Here is an 18,438-nt window from a genome sequence, read left to right on the forward strand (position 1 = left end):
TTAAAAACTGGGCCTGTAATGTCCTCTCCACAAATATTAGTAGAAAGAAAATTAAGATTTTGTTTGTATCTTGTCCATTTTTTTGTGTGTCCATGTATATTGTAAATGTGAGATATTTTCTCTACCTCTGGATGGTATTGCTAAAATTAATTTATAAAAGAGCTAGTTGATTTGAAGGCATGCACTTGTAAGGACTGGCCATCCTAAAGCTCAGAAAGATAGAAACTAACCCAAATGTTTTTCAAGTTCAAGCAATATTTGGTATTAAAACTAACTTAAGGTTGCAGACATGTATTTAGAGTTATCAGCATTAAATATAAAACGTTTATTCTGCTTGTTTACTAAAAGTCAAATAAGTTCATGGTATCTCTATTGCAAAATCTTCCAGAAGAGAAAGAAACTTAGAATAACAGCTGACTTTGTCTGATGCCTCATCAAATTTTATGGGTATAACTGTTAAGAACAAGTAAATTAAAAAGATATAAATAAAATAAAAAGGTTTGTAGGTAAACTTTTAAATAGCTTCCAAAATCTTTGGTAACCTAGATTTTAAAGTCTTGCTAAGTTAAATGATGAGTTAAATTCATTGATTGTCTAGATCATTTCCAATAAGATAAAATAAGGAAACATTAAGTAATGAACATGGCTTATCTACTGTCTTACCAATGCAGAAACTAAGGATAAATTTGGGTCTGTTAATAATCATACTTTATGCTTTACCGAAAGACTGTACTATGGGAAAACACCACATTCATATAAAATATGTATCTGCCAATCTAATGAATTCTGCCGTGACAGTTCACAATTGCTTACTACCCTGTTTCCACTAGAAATTAAGGTTTCTAAGCATTAAGAATTCTCACAAATATAATTAAGATCACTGGAAACAACAAGGGAAACAACTTGGTATGTGAGGAAAATGGGATGTGCTTTTCATAAGAAAAAATATGAGGAATGAAAATACATATTTGTTGGAGAAAAAGAAAATAATGTTGTCCTCAAGTGGGACTGGTTATTCAAAGAGGGAAAATTTAGGACAAAATCTGAATGTAAAAAAAACTTGTAGAAGTTTCATGGAGAAACAGTCTTCAGAAAGAACTTTATGTGTGGTCAGTACTGGCTGAGATGAGGATAAATTTAAATAAGTAAATGAGTTTTAATATCAAAAGTACCCTGGTGCAAACTTTTTTTTTTTTTTTTGTTAAAAGTACAAAGTTCTCTTGAACTATTGGTCTGCTCTCCCTAAGAAATTGTAAACAAAAGTTTTTCTTTACCTTTTACATTATCTGCGTAACAATTACTATTTGCCAAAATAATTTCCTATGTTTATCAGCTCTTTGATTACTTAAGAAAACTGAGTCTTAACAGGAAAAGAGCTAAATTTTGCTCACAACTCTGTAACCTGTATTTGCCTTTGAAATCTTGTACTGTCATTGTGATTAAATGAATAATTGTTTCATAATGACTTGTGATTCTATTTAATCAAATGTCCAAACCTTTTGATATTTCTGACCTACTCCCCCAAATCAATTTCTAAAATAAAGTCTTTTGACCACATAATCTGAGGTGTTCCAAAGGGCCCACAGAATGTTTCAAAGACTTTTTTTGAGAAATTAAAGTAATTAGGCTTATTTGGTATGTTAAATTACATGGAAGCATTGTCAAATAAGTGATATTCAACCCTCCTGCATTATACTTACGTAGATATGTTATTAAAATTAAGTGTTCTAAAAATTACATGAAACTCCTAGAAATATGATGCCCTGGTATGTTATTATCCTGAAGCATATGTCACAAAAATAACCAAATTTCCCTGTCAACTGCATTGTAATGAACTCTAACCAGATTTTCAACCTTCTTTTTCCTTTATAAGTTGTGCGATGAATGTTAATGATTTTTTTTTAAGATTTTATTTATTTGACAGAGAGAGACCGCAAGAGAGACAGCGCACACATGCTCCGTCAAATAAATCTTAAAAAAAAAAAAAAAAAAATAACGTTTCCTTAAATGTTCACAAGCAACGTGTTTATGACCTATTCAAGAATATAGTCAGGATGATAAAGTTCCGTTAAGTTTTATTTTAAAAGTTGCTCTAGTAAAAGATCTTCTCCCAAAAGAAGAAATTTCTACAAAGAATTGTAGCAGCCATAAAGAATGGCTAAAAACTTTTCTTATGCAAAAATTTCGGGAATAAACCACCAGTGAAACTGGTATGTTCTTTAAATGTTTTTTCCTAAAATGGGCTTGTATCTATTTTCTTGAAATATGATGCACTTAGAGGAATTTTTAAACTAGTGATCAATTAGATGAGCAATTTTGGAAATTTCCAAGACATACAGAAATGTAAACAGAAATTCACTGAGTATAGGAATATAAATTTCCAAGACATATTTAGACTAATCTTAAATCTGAGTGTAACAAAGGGCAATTATACCATCACAAGAGGAAGAGAAAAGTTCTGAATAGCCATCATAAATAAATCACACTGCACCATCCATGTCCACATTACTTCCCCTCCCTGTACTCCATACATGGAGAATAGTTCTGGAAAGGACTGGGACCAAGGAAATCCTCGGAACCAAACCAAACTGCTAGAGACAGAGATGATTTTAAGAGACCTCCTACCCAAACTCACCCAGATCAAAGCTTCTTTATGTACTGTGTATAAGAACAATTGGACAAAAGTGTTTTAATAGTTATTTGATTAGGTGGCGGCAAACGGGCCATATCATACATAACGTCACTTTGACCAAGTAATTTGCCAAAAGAGACACTTCTGACGCCCACGTGTGACTGCCTGTTCTGCCCACGGCTTCATAACTGCACGTACACACGAGAAGTTAATTGGGTTTTTTTAATTTTTAAGGCCAGATCAAAACGGCTGCATCATACGAAACACTTTCATGTAGTTGCTTCAAATTGGGGTCGGTTTTCCTTTTTCTGCAAAGGGCACAATACTAAACATTTTAAGTTCTGCAAGCCATACGGTCTGTTTCTGCTGCTCTAGGACAAAAGCTACCAGACACGTTATGCAAATGAGCGTGGCTGCATTCCAATTAAACTTTATTTACAAAAAACACATGGCAGGCCAGATCTTGCTCATGGGCCACAATTTGCTGACCCCTGTAACATGGCTGGGAACAAAGTTATTATAAAAAATCATTAACATAGGGGCCCCTGGGTGGCTCAGTCGTTAGGCGTCTGCCTTCAGCTCAGGTCATGATCCCAGGGTCCTGGGATCGAGCCCCGCATCGGGGTCCCTGCTTGGCGGGAAGCCTGCTTCTCCCTCTCCCACTCCCCCTGCTGTGTTCCCTCTCTTGCGGTCTCTCTCTGTCAAATAAATAAATAAAATCTTAAAAAAAAAATCATTAACATATATCGCACAACTTATAAAGGAAAATGAATCTTTGTAATTCATATCACAAAGGGTTACTCTTCCTAATATAGAGAGCTTCTTGAACTTAAGAAAAAGACCAGCAACCCAGAAAAATGGGCAGAGAAACAGTTTATAGAAAAATATGGCACTTAAACATATTTAAAAGAAAATGCTCAATTTCACACATAAAGAAAGACAAATTAATTTGCAAGATGCTGCCAGATTTCCATTAGGGACTGTACCATTTAAACTATTACCAGCAAAATATACATATATCAGAGTAATGGTTCTCTGTAGCTTCACAGACAGAATAAATTACCCAACTTCTGGATATTCTGCCAATCTGGGGAGGGAGAAATGCTATCTCACTATAGTCTTAAAGATAAATTGACCCTTTGACTCAGAAATCTCATTTTGGGACTCCACTCTCTACATGCATCTCTGTGTACCAGGTATTTATGGCAAACGGTGCTGTACACGACCCTAGCGTCTAGTCACAGGGAACTGGTTAAGTGAACCACGGTCTGTCACCACAAGGGAGTATTAGGCAGCAATGAAAGAATGTGAAGAGTCTCTGCACTGGTGTGGAATGAGAACACCCCGGAGAGAAGAAAGCAAGCTGCGGAATAGGGCATACAGAAGACTACTGCTTTTCCTAGGTAGAAGGATATTTATATTTGCCAGTATTTCCACCAAAAAGCACTAGAGAAACAAATTATTTTAAAACTGGTTACCTATAGAGATGGGAGAGGGAAGGAGTGCATTTCTCAGTGGATTTCCTTTCACATCGTTTCCATTTTTTTTTTTTTTTTTTTAAAGATTTTATCTATTTATTTGTCAGAGAGAGAGAGAGGGAGAGAGAGCACAAGCGGGGGGAGCGGCAGGCAGAGGGAGAAGCAGGCTCTCCGCGGAGCAGGGAGCCCGATGCGGGACTTGATCCCAGGACCCTGGGATCATGACCCGAGCCACAGGCAGACACTTAACCGGCTGAGCCACCCAGGCGCCCCTCACATCATTTCCATTTTAATTGTGTACATGCCACCTGCCCAAGAATTCTAAATTAAAATGGGAGGAGGGAGACACCATATACAGTAGCAGAAAGCAGAAAGTGATCTGGAAAAAGCTTTACAATGTTCCTGAAAGTTGGAAAAACTGGGGAATACGGCAGATTATTTGCAAGAGTGGCCACAATAAATCCTCCTCTCCCTATAAGAATACCACCTTTGCAATATATGACTTTGCCACTCCTCCAATGCATGAGGAAGTGAAGGCTATTTTTCCATCTCTTGACTCTGGTCTTGTTCATGTGCTTGCCTTGGCCAAGCAGAATTAACAGCAAATGTGACAGAAGCAAAGGCATGAAAAGCACTTGCACGTGGAGCCTTGCCCTGTCTTGTCACCAGGCTCGCCTCAGTGACTGCTGAACCAGCCCGGGTTGGTCTCTGCAGATGAGGCCATCCCACCCCAGCCAGCCCAGCTGCACCAGGTGAGAGTCCAGCGCTGTGCGGAGGCCACTCAAAGCTCATCCAGCCTCAGCTGGGCTTTCCAAATCATTGGAACCACCCACAGCTTACCCACAGAACTAAAGAAAAATTTTGTCTCTGTTGTTTTAAGTTATGAGTTTGGGGATACTTTCTTATGCAACAAAAACTTAATTCATACAAAGAACCTTCCCATGTTTTTAGATCATCCAGATAGCAACTGTTCACCGATTTTAATAAAAATATGAACAGATTTTTTTTTCCTGAAACAGAAATGATCCTAAAATTTGGCCATATAAAAACAAAAAGAATATAAAAAAAATTTTTTTTTCACCAAAAACCAAGCAGAGACTAGAAAAAGTAGAAAGTCCACAACTAATCCCAAAGACATGTATAATAATAGTATGTAAGAGTACAACAAAGAACTATGACAACATTATACTGTTTCATAATAATGAGCAGATCTCTGGAAAAAGACCAAAGTGAATTCCTACCTCATGCCTTATACCAATATAAATTCCAAGATGGTCCAAATATTTACACTAAAGGAAGGAAGGGAGGAATCACAGAGTGAGTGCCCAGATTACAATCTTCAAATAGCATTTTTCATTAAAAGGAATTAGATTTACTTACAGAAATGGCTGATTTCAGGTTTCAAAGGAAAAAAAACAAACAAGAAAAAACCCACACACGATATACAAAGATGGGCCTGGAACGTCTTTTCCTACCAGATACGAAAGACACTAGCAAAACCTGCTATGACCGAATCAAAAGGACACAGGCTCCAACCTGCAGAGGAGCTTGCTGTCCAAATAAGGGACAATATAAGCAACAATACAAGGATTGCAGTAGACTAACACATCAAATATATTTAAATCTGTGAGTTCAAAATGATAAAAATAAGTGATCACCATTATAGGATACAGGGAACCAATGCATTTTGAAAACTGGTAAATACAGGTGAAAAAAAACAGGCATTTATCCTGCCTCTCCTTTATAAACCGTAGCACTATTTAATCAAGTACCAGAGAAGAAGTGTCTCTCTATAAAACATTCCAGCTAATGCAAAATGGTACAGCCACTATGGAAATCAATATGGAGATCTCTTTTTTCGGGAGGGGGGGAAGGGAGATGTCTCACAATATTAAAACTAGAACTACCATATGAGCCAATAATGCTACTTCTGGGTATTCATCCAAAAGAATTGAAATCTGGATCTCAAAGAGATATCAGCACTCCCGTATTCCCTGCAGCATTATTTGTAATAGCCACAGTATGGAAACAACCCAAATGTCCTTTGACAGATGAATGTGTAAGGAAAATGTGATATACATACATATACAATGGAGTATTATTCAGCTTTTAAAAAGAAGGAAATTCTGCAACATGCATAAATGTGGATGAACCTTGAGGACAGCTAATAAATGAAATAAATGAAAAAGGAATAATAGAACTAGAACATCATTTTCAATCCCTAATAATTTAATGCATCTAAGCATAGTGCCTCCAAAAGACAGCCAGAAATTATTTGCCTTCTGATGGGATACAATGCCAGTTATGAAATATACTTAAAAATGGAATTTGCATCTTATTGCCATTCTAGATCCTCATACCAATTTATAGGAAATATATAGGAATATATTCAACTATGCAATGAGGATGCGGTAAGAAAATACAGATGTAGGAAGTTACAGAATCCATTTCTCTAACAAATCTCAAAGACAAAAACAAGCCTGTCGGGGGAGGGGATGGAATAGGGGAACCCATAACTTAAGAGATTTGGGAGATTGATCCCGATTGCAATATACATAGACTTTATTTAGATTCTGAGTCCAACAAAATGCAAAAAAGGTTATATGACAATTGAACGTCTGCATACTTAAGAGCTATGTGATATTTAAAAGTATTCAATTTTTAGGTATCAAAATGGTATTGTGGTTATATTTTTATTTTATTTTTCTTTAGTTTTTAATAAATCATTTTTTAAAAGATTTATTTAGGGGCGCCTGGGTGGCTCAGTCGTTAAGCGTCTGCCTTAGGCTCAGGTCATGATCTCAGGGTCCTGGGATCGAGCCCAGCAGGCTCCCTGCTCCGTGGGAAGCCTGCTTCTCCCTCTCCCACTTCCCCTGCTTGTGTTCCCTCTCTCGCTGTGTCTCTCTCGTCAAATTAATTAATTAATTAAAAGATTTATTTATTGGAGAGAGGGGGAAGGGAGCATGGGGTGCATGAGCACAGGCGGACGGGCAGAGGGAGAGGGAGAAAGAAACTTGAGCTGACTCTGTGCTGAGCAAGGAGCCAGACGCTGGGCTTGATCTCACAACCCTGAGATCACAACCATAGTCCAAACTGAGTCTGACGCCTGACCAACTGCGCCACCCAGGCGCCGCTGTGGTTATACTTTTAAAGGACTACCCATCTTTAGAAATATACACTAAAATATTTACAGATGAAGTTATAAAAGATCTGACATTTCTTCAGAAATTATGTAAGAGCAAGGAAATGGATGGGGTCTTGGACCAAACAAGGTAAGTCAACAGTCGCTGAAGCTTGGTAATGAGTGCTTAGGCTTCATTATACTATTCTGTTTTTTACTATGTTCGACATTCTCCATAATAAAAGAGGTTTTTAAGGGAACTATAAAAAGTACCAAAGGAAATTTTAGGAGAATTTGAAAAATAATCTTGCAGTAGAGGAGGACTTCAAATGTGAAACAGAATTTAAATCCTTAAAAGGTAGGGAGAGAGAAATTTCTCTTTGCCCCAATAAAACATATCTGCCTTGCCTGGCAAAAGCCAATATAAGAAGATAAAAAGTAAATGACAAACAGGGAAAAAATATTTGCAATTCATATCACAGACTAAAGGGTAGTTCCCCTACTCTACACAGGGTACCTACAAATCAGTAAAAAAAGGATGACTCTAAAAAATGTAAAACCTCACTTATAAAACTAAACAAATACTATTTTTCACCTATCAGCATGGCAGAGAAACAAAAATGAAACTCCTAACAACATCATGTTGATGAAGGCGTAGGTTCAGGGAAATAGGTTATTCCTACAGTGCGAATGGAAGTGAGAGGCAGTTCTGGTAATGTCTATCAAAATTACAAACACACATACTCTCTTACTCAGAAATTCCTCCTCTAGGAATTTATCCTCTAGAAATACTCACATGTTTGCAAAGTGACATGCACAAAAGGGTATTCACTGCCTCGCTGTTTACAATAGCAAGTGTCCCAGCACAGCCAAATGGAGCACCAAGCTCCGCAGCAGAAAAGAACTAGGGGTTTGCTTCTTTTTCAGAGGTGCAATCATCTCTAATGAATGTGTGAAAATAAAGCAAGGTATACCATTTGTGTGAAAAAGGGGGAAATGCCTCTGCTTGTATGTGCACGGAATATCTCTGTAAGGATAGAAAAGAAACTGGTAACAGCCTCCAAGGAGAGAAGCCAGCTGGCTGGGGGAGGGGACAGATAGGAGAGGAATTTCCAGCCTCATCCCCTTTGCACAATCTTGGTGTTTTTTTTGTTTTTGTTTTTTGTTTTTTAATTAACATAAACCTATTGCCTGGTCAACAAAATTAAAAATTGAAAGCACTGTTTTGTACCTCCACCTAGGAAGCTCAGAATCCTGTTGAAAATACCGAATGCTTCCTTGGTTGTAACAAAGCACAAAAAGGCTCCAAAGCGTAACTTACAAGAGGACTAGGACGGGGAGGCAGACAGAATCTGTACAAAAGGCTACATCTTCCTGGAGCTCTCATTCTGAGTAGTTATTTTCACTGCACAAAAATAATATACATAATACATTTTACAACAACAACAAAAGCAATACAATGAAGTCTAAAAAAGTAAAAGTTCAAAATGTTCTCCTCCTCCTGCAAAGGGCACAAAGTGCTAACAGATTTGAAAGTAGCCTTCAAAAAGTCATGCCTTTGGCACACGTGTTCACATGCGTGAGAACCAGTTAGAACCACAGTACCTATGTTCCTCTACACTCCATGTTGTATTTAATCTTAGGACTGTTCGTATCGGCACATCTACCTTGTTCTCTATCACAGCAGCAAGGTTACTAACCCACTCTGCAACCTCCACGGCAAAGCGCATAAAAACTTACTTAGCTGTGGTTAGGAAGATAACTTTACCCCCCACCTGATTGTTAAAGGACACGTGACTTGTAGCAAAAAAGGGGACACAAAAGTGTAAAAGAAAACAGTTCCTCAAATCCCAAAGACCACTGGTTGAAAACTCACACACTCCCAGCAACAGGGTCTGCCCCCCACGCCCCCACCCGGTCCCCCGGGGCCTCAGCACTGTGTGTTGATAATGGTTTTCATTCCCCCAACAAAGGGAGAGGAAATGTAATCACTGGCAACATGGCGATGATGAGTGGACTTTGGAGCCAGACCACGCAGGGTCAACTCCCTACACTACCATTTCAACAGCTTTCTAAACTTGGCCAAATTCCTTCAAGTCTGTCTCAAATTCCTCCAGAATAAGATAAGGATAACAGCATGTGCCTCGTGACACAAATGATAAATGAAGTCATAAATGCAAAGTGCTTAGAAAAGTGACTGGCACAGAGGGCCCTGTAAATGTCAGTTATCGTGACCTTTAGGTTTTTTGAACATTATGTACACATTCTGTATTGGGCTAAAAGTTGTTGCACAACTGTGTCCTCTTTCCAGCCCACCAAGTGGTCTGAACTAGCCTTGGGGTTCAAGACAAAGAGCTGAGTGAGGACTGGGTTACTTATTCCCACTAAAGGTATTTCTGTAATCTGTTACTTCATCAGATCTTGTAAGGACGAGCCCCACCTCCCAGTAGGGTCAACTACCCCCTTCAGACACCCCCTCACCCCGTGTATATGCAATATAGAATGCAGGTAGGGATATTACAGCAATGCTGAGGATGGTCTGCAGGGAGTCCCTCAACCCCAATCATTTGCAAAAATAATAGGACAATGAAAATTTAATAAAACCAATTCTAAGATAAACTGGCAAAAGTCAATAGTTTCTCTGTAAATAATAACTTGATTAAAAAAATACAATTGGGAGGATATTCCTAATAGCCACAAAAACCAAACTATAAAGCACAAGAGATAACTACAGGCATGAAGAACCTTAGTGAAGAAAGTCATATCAATAAATCACATCATGCTCCTGAGAACAAAGGGATAACACCATAAACATGTCAGTCTATAAATCTACTGCAGTTTCATCCAAAATCCCAAGGGGATATTTTGGGAGAATTACAAATAAATTCATCCCAAACATACTGTGATCACTTTAAAAAGGCACCTGAAACACACTATGACTTCAGACATGCAGAATGACAACACCTTAATTTTTAGCACTTTAAAGCCACAAACAAAAAGAACCATGTTAAAATCTTTCAACATTTCATATTTAATTTAATATTAACTCAGCATAGTTTCCAAAATGGCACAAAGTCCCTTGAAATATTTATTTTCCCCATGAGAGTGAAAACTTAGTTCAGATTAAACTGTCCTGTAAAATAAATTCTTGTTGAGCTATCAGCCCCTTTCATCCGGTGCTAATGATCATGGTGGCCAAATTCTACTTGGCCCTTTACTACACCGATTACTTTGTGCTAAGTACTCCAACAATCCCACTTGGGGAAAAAAATACATTATCTCATGAAAGTTAAGAGAAACAGTCATCACAAAGGAATCTGTCAAAATATTGTATTATATTCAGTGCCTTAAGTTCCTCATGTGAACTGAAATTTCCCCTAAAATCAGTATTTCTTAAACAACACAGACTCTCAGAGGGCTCGCTTGCACACCAGGGAAAGGCACAGGAAAGAGGATCTGAGCTGACACGCAGTCTTCACTGTTATCCGGAGACCTCGCGGATAAACTGCAAGATTCTGACTCTATGCAAGGTGGCAAAAGTAACTGTGTGCCCTGGAACTCCAGTATCATTTCTCTGGTATAACCTGAATCCACTGAGGGCCTCAGAAGGATTAAACTATTAAAAGCGGAATGAAAGAGGTTATAGTACAGACCAAATAAAATAGAGAAGAGAAAGACTAGTACATTAAATGAATAAGTCATACATCAAATTTCAGTAGTTAAAATAACAAAATTAATCAAAGTCATAGGAGAAGGCCACAGGAGTAACCAGTACTAGACTTTCCCTCTTACTGTATACAGCTAGAAAACTGGACAAAACACATGAAACAACAGTTTCCAGATATTGAGCAACAGGGAGCAGAGGACAGTGAACTCTGAGAGAAGGGAAGCAGACAAGGTGAACCCTAGGAAGCCTCCAGCTTTCTGCCTGGAGGCACCTTCTGACCCAAACACTAAGAATCCAAGCGGAGAAGCCCAGGCAGAAAGCACAGGCCCTGTCCAGGTGAAGAGACACTGAGACCAGAACTCCAGGAGGCTCAGCAACTGAGGGCAGACTCTCAAAGCAGCTACTCAGAGAAAAAGCTCCAGAAACCTGCACAGAGGTCTTTGTGAGCCTGCTGATGAATACTAAGCTGCACACAATAAGGTAAAACTCTTTACAACCAAGCAAACAACTACAGGAGAGCTGTGGGCTGAGAAAATACTCAGAGGTCAGGGCAGAGCTGGGAGCTACGATGAACCAGCGTGGAGAAGCTTCACTGAACACATCCAAAGCATTCATGGTAGAGACCCCAACAGGGCTAGGGCAGGGCTAAAGGCACCTTAAGGTAAGATTACTCTGGACTCCCCACCCCAACAAAACTTAGAGTAAGTCTTGAAAGAACTGGACTGATTCACAAGTAATGTAAGTGCCTAGCAAACACACCTGAACACCCTTTAAAGGGAGAACACAAAATCCAGACACTCAGCAACATGCCGACACAATGTCCACTATCCAATAAAAAATTAACAGACAAGCCAAGAAAGAGAAAAATGTGACCCAGGACAAAAACATCAGTCACTAGAAACACACCAGGAAATGACAGACACAATAAAATTGGCAGACACTTTAGAACAGCTACTATAAATATGTTCAAGGACTTAAAGGAACATATGATTATAATGAGAAAAATGGATGTTATAAAAAAGATCCAAATGGAACGATTACAGGTGTAAAATACAATTTCTGAAATTAAAAAATTTACTGGATGGGCTCAACGGATAATTAGATATGCCAGGAGAGAAGATCAGTGAACTTGAAACAGCAACAGAAAGAAAAGAGGCTCTGAACATGGGCAGAGCCTTCGTGACCTGTGAGACAGACCCACTCAGTCTAATACACATGTGCCCCAGAGGGGCAGGGAGGCAGTATGGAAATTTCTGAAGAAGTAATGGCAAAAACTTTCCAATTTGATGACAACGATAACCTGCAGATTCAAGAATCTGAGTAAATCCCACAAACACACACACACACACACACACACTCACACACACAACACCACACAAAGAGATATTATAAACAAATCATGGAACATCAGCAGTAAAGAGAAAAATCCTAAAAGCAATCAAAGGAAAAAAAGAGATACATGACCTACAAAGGGAAAGAGAGCAACCAAAGACTTCCCACCAGAAACAACACAAGTCAACATCCATCTTTCAAGTGCTGAAAAATAACCAAGACTATCAACCTAGAATTCTGTATACAGCAAAAACATCCTTCAGAAATTACTGATGAAATAAAGCCATTTTCAGACAGACAAAAGCTGAGATAATTTATCACCACAAATCGACACCGCAAGAAATGTTAAGGGAAGCTCTTTTCACTGAAGGTTTCTAGATGGAAACTTGAATGCAGGTGCACACACAGACCCACTCACACCCACACGCACACCCCCACACACACCAACCATCAGAAATGGTAAATATGTGGGTCATACAAAAAAAAAATCTCATTGTTTACTTCCCCTAAAAGATAAGTAACTTTTAAAAGATGACTTTTATTTATTTATTTTAGAGAGAGAGAGTGGGGGGGGCAGAGGCAGGAGAGAATCCCCACACAGACTCCCCACTGAGCGCGGATTCCACTGCAGCTTAATCCCAAGACCCATGAGATCACGACCTGGGCCGAAACCAAGAGTTGGATGCTTAACCGACTGAGCCACCCAGGCGCCCCAAAAATGGCTGACTCTTAAACCAAGAACAACAACAGTGTATTGGGGGGTTTATAATATCGAGAAATAAAATGTACCAGCCAAACAGAGGACAGGAGGGAGATGTGGGAGTACACTGTGACTGAATTCCCGTATGTGTGGAGTCAGGGTGTGTTAAGGCACAGGTGCATACTGCGAGCCTGAAAGCAATCGGAGGAAGAAAGAAAAAAAGAGAGAGAAACATGTATGAATAAATAGCTAATAAGCCAATGATAAAGATAAAAAGGAATACTATTAAATAATCTATAAATAAAAGGAAAAGAACAAACTGAAACAAAAGACAGATGCAGCAAATGAAGAAACAGCAAGATGGTACACCTTAACCAAAGCAAGTCCATCATCACATTAAATATAAGTAGTCCAAACACCTCGATGACGAGACACCATCAACTTGGTAACAAAGCAAGACCCCGACTGTACGCGCGCGGTCTACAGACTGAACTGCACTTGAAGTAAATGGAACCGAAGACCGAGGAGTAAGAGGATGAAGCTGCAGAGGCCCACGCTGCTGTGCGGCCCTCACTCACATCGGGGTGCAGGCGAGGGGAGCAGAAAGAAGTGGCTGCAGCTGGCCCACAGGACGGACCCCCTCTGCCAGCCAGCCGGTTGGGACACTGCATCAGATCCGTGCCTGAGGCCACCAAGGCTCGGGATCCCCGCATGGCTGGCCGACCAGACGCGGGTGTGCGTGCAGGCAGCCAGCAGCCAGGGGTCACTGCAGAACGGGTACGCGGGACACGGGAAAGGTGAGCAGGGAGGAGGGAAGCGGGACACCAGGGCCCCTCTTCTCTTAAGATAATCGGTCCTGGGAAAAGGCCAATTGGACAAAACCTACTTCAGAATGTCATAATAAATAGGGGACAAACTTCAGCTTCACAGAAGCTGGAATATTAGGTCCTGGATCTACCCTCCCACCTCCCACAACTCAGACACCGAACAACACACGTGAAACAACAGCTTTCAGGCCGTGGACAACAGGCGGCCCAGGACAGTGCTCCCTGGGAGGGGAGACAAGGTAAGCCCAAGATCTGCCACGGGGACTGCCGGCCACCGGGACTGCGGCCACGGGGACTGCGGCCACAGGGCAGGAAGGAAGCCCAGGCAAAGCCTGTCATCTCTCGGCACCGAGGACTCAGAAGACAGGACTGGGGGAGGGGGGATGGCAAAGAGGGAGCAGAAGCAGCTGCACAGAGACTGTGTTCTGGAGATCTGCAGAGGCGCCCTTCCTCTGAGTCTCCAGCTGAGTCCTGGGCAGCACGTGTTGGCAAGAAAACCACCCAACCAGGGAAGAAGAACCACAGAAGCAGCAGGTAGAACCATCTCCAAAGTTCGCCCAGGGCTGGAAATAGCTAGGGTTCCCAGCAGCCATAGTGGAAAAGGATTGTGATACAGGACACTGGATAATTATTCAGACAGGTTTCCCCTCAGTGGTGGGGAGAAAACCACCCAAAAGGCTCTTCTCATCTCATCCTGCAAAACTTAAAGCATCAAAAGGATCAAACTGTTTCCAAGTACCTTCACTGCATTCCAGAAAACAGCTCAAGAAAGTTTTGAAAAATATACAATTATCTAGCACCCACAAAGGTAAAATTCACTAAGTCTGGCATCCAATCAAAAATTACCAGGCAGGAAACTAGACCCCAATGAGGAGAGGAAATCAATGGAAACTAACCCAGAAATGTCAACTAATTCCATCATCTGTGACTAGGTTAACATTAAACATTAAATCAGTTATTGTAACTGATAAACATTAAAAACTAAACATTAATTTTAAATTATTTAAACATTGATTATTCACAATAGCCAAAAGGTGGAAGCAACTCAAGAGTCCATCAACCGTATATAACAAACCACCCTGAAGTATTATTCAGCCACAAAAAGGAATGATAGACGCAGGCATGGATGAACTTAGAAAATACCATGCCAAGTGAAGGAAACCAGACACCAAAGGACAAATATCGCAGGACTCTACTTCCACCAGGCACCTTGAAGAGGCAAATTCGTAGGGACAGAGAAGAGAACGGGCTACCACCGGCTGGGAGGGGAGATGCTGAGTTATTGTCTAGTTACAATGCGGAGCTCCCACTTGGAAATTGGTGATGGTTATCCAACATCGTGAATGTACTGAGGCCACTAAATCATACACTTAAAATGGTTAAAATGGTAAATTTTATGTATATTTTACAATTTTGAAGACTGTACAAATAAAGATGTACAATTGTGGGGGAAAATGAATGGCCCCCTAACTGCACTCTTCTTCCTTCTACGGATTAGCCTTCGGTAGCTGACGGCTGGTGCTCAAACATTCACAGCGGCCAGTGGCCAGAGAAACAAGTCAGAGAAACAAAGACAGGCTCTCAAAGAGGTCAACAGAAGCCTTAAAGCAGAGTAAGATACTTTCAGTACAGTCACCAAACACTGTAAAGCAGATGTGATAAGCTTCAGGGTCAATGTTTGCTTTAGGGCATTTGTGGGACTTACAGGAACTACCGTACCGCCTGGGCTCCAACTTCAAAAAACAAAAGACAAAGAAAGAAAGGAAGAATTTAGGAGAGGCCAGGAGAAAACTCCGTTGGGGGGCGCCTGGGTGGCTCAGTCCGTTGAGAGTCTGACTCTTGATTTCGGCTCAGGTCCTAATCTCAGGGTCCTGGGATCAAGCCCTGTGTTGGGCTCTGTGCTCAGTGGGGAGCCTGCTTAGGATTCTCTCTCTCTCTGCCCCCCCCCCCCAAAAATAAAATTTTTTTTTTTTTTTTTTTAAGATTTATTTGACAGAGAGAGAGCAGCAGAGGGACAGGGGGAAGCAGACTTTCCACTGAGCAGGAAGCCCGAGGCGGGACTCGATCCCAGGACCTCAGCGGAAGGCAGACACTTAACTGACTGAGCAACCGAGGCCCCCAATAAAATAAAATCTTAAAAAAAAAAAAAGTTGGGGCGCCTAGGTGGCTCAGTCGTTAAGCGTCTGCCTTTGGCTTGGGGTCCTGGGATCGAGCCCCACATCGGGCTCCCTGCTCGGTGGGAAGCCTGCTTCTCCCTCTCTCACTCCCCCTGCTTGTGTTCCTTCTCTTGCTGTATCTCTCGCTGTCAAATAAATACAATCTTTAAAAAAAAAAAAAAGAGAGAAGGAAAAGGAAAAGAAAAGAAAAAAGAAACTCTCTCGGGGAACTACAGTGATCATCTGCACCTGACCCCCAGGCCCACTGGGACAACGCTCCCCAAGTTCCACTTTCTAGCCACTCCAGGATTTTCAACCTCTCACATCTCCTTCCATCATCCTCACTCTCCAAGTGTTCCTTTGACCAATGTTTCTTTTTTTTTAATTAACATATAATGTATTATTTGTTTCAGGGTTGCAGGTCTGTGATTCATCAGTCTTACACAATTCACAGCGCTCACCATAGCATGTACCCTCCCCAAAGTCCATCACCCAGCCACCCCATCCCTCCCAACCCCCTCCACTCCAGCAACCCTGTTTGTTTCCTGAGATTAAGAGTCTCTTATGGTTTGTCTCCCTCTCTGGTTTTGTCTTGTTTCACTTTTCCCTCCTTTCCCCTATGATCCTCTGTCTTGTTTCTCAAATTCCTCATATCAGGGAGATCATATAATACTTCTCTTTCTCTGACTGACTTATTTCGCTTAGCATAATACCCTCTAGTTCCATCCACATCATTGCAAATGGCAAGGTTTCATTTTTTGATGGCTGCATAATATTCCATTGTATATATGGACCACGTCTTCTTTATCCATTCATCTGCTGATAGGCATCTTGGCTCTTTCCATAGTTTGGCTATTGTGGACATTGCTGCTATAAACACTGGGGTGCATGTTTCTCTTAATCTAAGAAATGACAATTTTAAGAACAGCGGTTCGTGTTCCGTGTGCACAGCGTCTGCTTCACATGCTCCTCACTCTTCAAGCCTCGCTCTTCAAGCTTTGTCAGCTGATGCCCCTGGCATGGCTCTGGCCGAGGACACCAGCAACCTTCCCACAGCTAACCCCCTGCGCCCTCCTCTCTGCTGGCCTCCTGGCCGCACTTGACTCTGCTGTTTATCCCCTCCTTCCTGAAACCTTTTCCTCCCTCTAGCTTCAAGCACATGCCCACTACTTCCTCCCTTTCTGCTGTCTGTCCTCTCTCAGGCTCCCTTTGGAGACAGGCCACCCGTAAATATTCCCCCCCGTGCTCTCTTTACCCTATACCCACCCTGACAACTTCATCTGCCATCCATACACTGATGAACCCCAAATCTGTACAGATCTTCCCTCTTTCTCTACCTAAGCCCCATTCATCTCTCAGGTCCCAGCTTAGGCTCCACTTATGGGAAGCACCCTAAGACCTCTGAGATCTGTTATGTGCCCCCCTGCGGACTGCCGCTGGGCCTACACGGTACCTCTCCATCACTGTATTTATACCACACTATTTTTGCTTGTTAACTTACCTACTACACTGTCAGTTCCTTCTCTATCTTGTTCAGCACAGCAGCTGGCAGCACTCAAATAGATGTTAGATGGATGAATTATTAATCCATTCATCACCATAGCACAGTAGCTACCTCCTAACAGGTGTTTAGATGTTCGAGCTAATGAATTCTCTGCCATTTCCAAATAAATCCAATTGCCCTATTTCCGTGATGAAATTACAGAAAGTGCACTTTTCTTGAGATGAAAAACTTCATTAGTCCAGGTTTACTGTCTCAGCTAAAAGAACCAAAAACCAGTACTTTAACAGGTAATCATAAATCTCCCAAGTTTATAAACTAAACATTACCTTGCACAATGTCAATGCTTATCCCAATCATTTCTTAATTACTCTCCTAAAACTCTACCACAGTTTTGGTGAAGAATTTTCTCCCAATATCCTCGTTTTTCCAGCTTAACGCCATCAGAGGCAATTCTCCTGGGATGCAGTGGAATCGCTGAAGCTGATGGCGGGCAACCAGACTGAAGCTAGATGGTGGATATGCATTCATGTGGTCATCACATGTCACAGGCAGTTACCACTGCCAGGCCCCGTTCAGGTAGATACATCGCGTCCACTGTCCCGCAGAGCCTGTTAGTAGGAAGAGACAGCCACTCAACACACAGGGCAATTCCAGCTGTGGTGAGTACAAGGAAAGAAACTGGGTGATGTGATCGAGTAATGGGCTGGTGGAGGGCTACTTTAAGGTGTTTGGGGAAGGTGACTTTGAGAACAGAAGAATGAGGAAGCTAGCTTGTGAGGAACAAGGATGGAGGAGGACGTAAGGCTAGGTATGGCAGGAAGGAACAGCCAAGTGCAAAGGCCTCGGTGAAGTGCTAGTCCTGCTAAGTGTAAATAAGCCAGAGGTCAAATAATACAAAGGTACATTTACAAAAGAGTTTTTAAAATCAACACCTTACTTTTAGCATGACGTCCCTGACGTTTCTTTTTTTTTTTTTTTAAAGATTTTATTTATTTATTTGAGAGAGAGAATGAGAGAGAGA

The 18,438-nt window shown here is 41.0% G+C and overlaps 1 protein-coding gene across 2 annotated transcripts in view; it reads right to left on the reverse strand.

Annotated features, from left to right (window-relative positions):
• Window positions 1–9,844, reverse strand: part of SNX9 (sorting nexin 9) — a 75,756-nt gene extending 65,912 nt beyond the window's left edge. For both annotated transcript variants that reach the window (XM_032407574.1, XM_032407573.1), the window contains exon 1: window positions 8,028–9,844. In XM_032407574.1, the coding sequence (XP_032263465.1) occupies window positions 8,028–8,045 (18 nt within the window). In that variant the 5' untranslated portion in view covers window positions 8,046–9,844. The remainder of the gene's footprint in view (window positions 1–8,027) is intronic.
• Between the last annotated feature and the right edge of the window lie 8,594 nt (window positions 9,845–18,438).

Source organism: Phoca vitulina, unplaced genomic scaffold, assembly GCF_004348235.1.
Source record: "Phoca vitulina isolate PV1807 unplaced genomic scaffold, GSC_HSeal_1.0 scaffold9, whole genome shotgun sequence".
Taxonomy (NCBI): Eukaryota; Metazoa; Chordata; class Mammalia; order Carnivora; family Phocidae; genus Phoca; species Phoca vitulina.